The 3,574-nt window shown below is 35.1% G+C and overlaps 1 protein-coding gene across 1 annotated transcript; it reads left to right on the plus strand.

Moving 5' to 3' along the window:
- The first annotated feature begins 1,044 nt into the window (after positions 1-1,044).
- On the plus strand, positions 1,045-2,931 carry LOC103491215 (CBL-interacting serine/threonine-protein kinase 7-like). Its single transcript, XM_008451071.3, has one exon. It carries the CDS (start codon positions 1,116-1,118, stop codon positions 2,406-2,408), a length of 1,293 nt encoding a protein of 430 aa, XP_008449293.2. The 5' UTR covers positions 1,045-1,115; the 3' UTR covers positions 2,409-2,931.
- The last annotated feature ends 643 nt before the right edge of the window (positions 2,932-3,574 follow it).

Below are 3,574 nucleotides of genomic sequence, written 5' to 3' on the forward strand. Positions count from 1 at the left end.
TATGCGAATATCGAATATCTTTTTCAATATTGATTTCTCATTCTTGAACATTAATTTAATTCAATATGTTAAATTTATAGTTTTGAAAATTTTAATATTTATCGTACAAAATATTTAAAGTTGAAGACTTATAGCACAAACTTTAACTTTAAAATTATAACATGCAATTTAACCTAATTCTTTGATAAAAGAAAACAAAATAAACTTGTTGATACCACGGGACAACAACGATAAATTTAGTGATAGAGAGCTCGCTTACAAGAAAAGAGTTTTGGATACCGATGTGGTGGTTGAAAGGAGAATAAAATATTTATGATCTTCTGAAAATTTTTCCATGATGCATCTGAGTGAGGACAAAACATGTTAAAAGTATCCATATTGATTTATGAAGATAACTTTTACTCTAATAAATCTTGAAGAAAAACTAGAATGACATTGCCAAATTGTAGGGGGAGACTAGAGAATGTAGTTGTGGAATCTAGATTTCGAATGTTGGTCTGAATCGAACATTATAGATGGTATCAAAGAACAACTATCCTAGTAATAGGGTATATAAGGGATTGAAAGGTTATTTATAATTTGAACAAATGGTGGAACAATCTTAATATACCCTCAACAAAACTAATAAAGAAATTTGATGGATTAGCTAAAATAATCTTATCAACACAACTCATAAAAAAGCCCCAACTTGTATTATAAACCTTAAAAAGAATTAGGTCAGCCGCACAACTCAAAGTCAATTTGGTTCTCATCATTATTCTAATTTTTTCTTTTAAAAAAAGAACAATGATAATTAATTACCAAAAGGAAAAGAAAGAGAAAAAGGAAAATGAAAAAAGAAAAAAAAAACGGAAAATGTATTAAATTAATTTGGTGAAAACAAAACGTGACCCCACATATAGTCGAAACTGTCCTTAAAAAAATAGGAAAAAAGTCAATCATAGTAAAAAAGAGAAGGGTATTTTGGGTAATATAACAAAAAGCTCCTGAACCTTTGGAATCTCCCAATGGGGAGAGGAAATTGAAAAATTGAGCCTATAAAAACCCTCTTCCATTAATTGAAAACAGAACCGCCGTCCTCTCTATTCTCCGGTTTCACTTTCCGATCTTCCGCCATGGAGTCCGGTGGTCCGCCCACCCCTCCGCCGCTTCCTCCGCCGCCTACTGGCGCCACTCTCCTTGGAAAGTACCAATTAGGCCGTTTCCTCGGCCGTGGAAGCTTCGCCAAGGTGTATCAAGCCCGTTCTCTCGCCGATAACTCCATTGTCGCCGTCAAAATCATCGACAAGAACAAAACCATAGACGCCTCCATGGAACCCTGCATTGTCCGTGAGATCTCCGTGATGCGACGCCTCCAGCACCATCCCAACATCCTCAAAATCCATGAAGTTATGGCGACAAAAACGAAGATCTACCTCGTTGTCGATTACGCATCTGGTGGTGAACTATTTGCGAAACTCCTCCGCCGTGGTCGCTTGACGGAATCCACCGCTCGACGTTACTTTCAACAATTAGTCTCTGCTCTCCATTTCTGTCATCAAAACGGCGTTGCTCATCGCGACATCAAACCCCAAAATCTCCTCCTCGATGAAGAAGGTAACCTAAAGGTCTCTGACTTCGGTCTCTCCGCTTTACCGGAACAGATCAAAGACGGAATGCTTCACACCGCCTGTGGAACTCCGGCATACACCGCGCCAGAGGTTGTTTCCCGGCGAGGCTACGATGGGGCAAAAGCCGATGCGTGGTCCTGTGGTGTTATCCTCTTCGTTTTACTTTCCGGTCATCTTCCATTCAGCGATAACAACCTCGTTGCTATGTACAAGAAGGTTTATCGCCGGGAATATCAATTTCCCGATTCAATTTCAAAGCCAGCAAGACATTTGATCTTCCAATTACTGGATCCAAATCCAAATACGAGGATGAGCATTGAGGCATTGATGCAACATTCGTGGTACAAGAAATCATTGCGATCAAAGCCCCAAATTAGCAACAGAAGCTTATTTGAATCATTGGGTAATTACAAATCTGAATTGGGTGTTTCTGGATTGAATGCATTTGATATAATTTCAATGTCTTCTGGTTTAGATCTGTCTGGGTTGTTTGAAACAACAGATTGTAATAAGAAGAGATTCACAACAGGGGTTGGTATGGAGAAAGTGGAAGAAAGGGTAAGAGAGATTGGTGGAGAATTGGGTTATAGAGTTGAGAAAGGGAAAAGTGGGGCAATTGGGTTAGGAAAAGGGGGAATGATTTTGGTGGTTGAAGCTTTGGAAATAACATCAAATCTGTTAATGGTGGAAGTGAAGGTAGCTGAATCCAAGATGGAGTTTGAGAGGATGCATTGGGGAGATTTGAAAGCTAAGTTACAAGACATTGTTGATTCATGGCATACAAATGAGGCAATGTAAAGTAGTAGTATTATGAGAAACTGATTGTTTCAACATGTTTAAGCGACCGAGCCCAGCCGTAGGAGGGGTTGGTTGACATGTTTATATCAAATGGGATTTTAGAGCTTACTGAGGGGGAAGGGATTGGACATGGATTCTTTTTCTATGTAAATGAGATTCAAATTCGAAGGTTGCACTCTTGTTTTTTTCTTTTTTCTTTTTTGCTATTTGTTACTTGTTCTTTTCTTGAACCACAACTAAAATTTGTGGTACTTGGTTTAGGAATAGCATGGTTAATCTTGAAAATTTTCATTTCAGAAATTGATATAAACTGTGAAATGAAAAGAGATCCCACCATGATTTAAGGAAAGTTTCAAGTTTCACTTCTAAGGTTCTTTTGGAATTGCTTTTTCCTGGAGTAATTCTGAAAGAATCTTAACTATCTTGAGTGCTGCTGCTGATGGTTACTTATTAATTATACATACATACACATATATATATTTATATATATATATAAATAACTTTCTAATTAACTCTTTACAAACTTGTATGAGTTTTCCCTTTTAGATATATCTTTATATCTTTACATGATAGAATATTAGTGGGAAAAAGTTTACATCTTTGCATGTGAAAGATCACCAAACCTGCATTCAATTTCATATCTTCTCCAATTTTCTTAGATATTTTGGTCCTTTCTCCACGCTAAGGCTAAATGGTTACAATTATTTGAATTATGCATTTTGAAAATCATTTTTGGTAATGAACTTCCAAATTTGTTCTAATACACAACACTTTTAGTGCCTCCATTTCTGAAAAAATAGAACAAAATGTGAAAATATTTACATCACTGTAAAATCAGAGAAAAGCTCACATACCCCAACTTGAAATAATAAAAATATTCTATGATTATGAAAAACAATTTTATTTCCCGAGTCTAAACGATCTGATCTTGTATGTATCTAGTCTAAACGATCTTGTATCTTGTAACAAATCTAAACAATCATGTACTAATCTAATATCTATGTCTATATGATTGGTTTAAAAAACATATAATTGTTTTAAAAATTGAACTTTTAGACTAAATTGTAAATAGTGATTTTAAATAATGATCTATTTTTAGATATTATTCTACCAATTTAAATGTCATATAATTATTTAAAATAAAAGTATAAATCTATTTGAATGAT

Source organism: Cucumis melo, chromosome 5 (assembly GCF_025177605.1).
Source record: "Cucumis melo cultivar AY chromosome 5, USDA_Cmelo_AY_1.0, whole genome shotgun sequence".
Lineage (NCBI taxonomy): Eukaryota > Viridiplantae > Streptophyta > Magnoliopsida > Cucurbitales > Cucurbitaceae > Cucumis > Cucumis melo.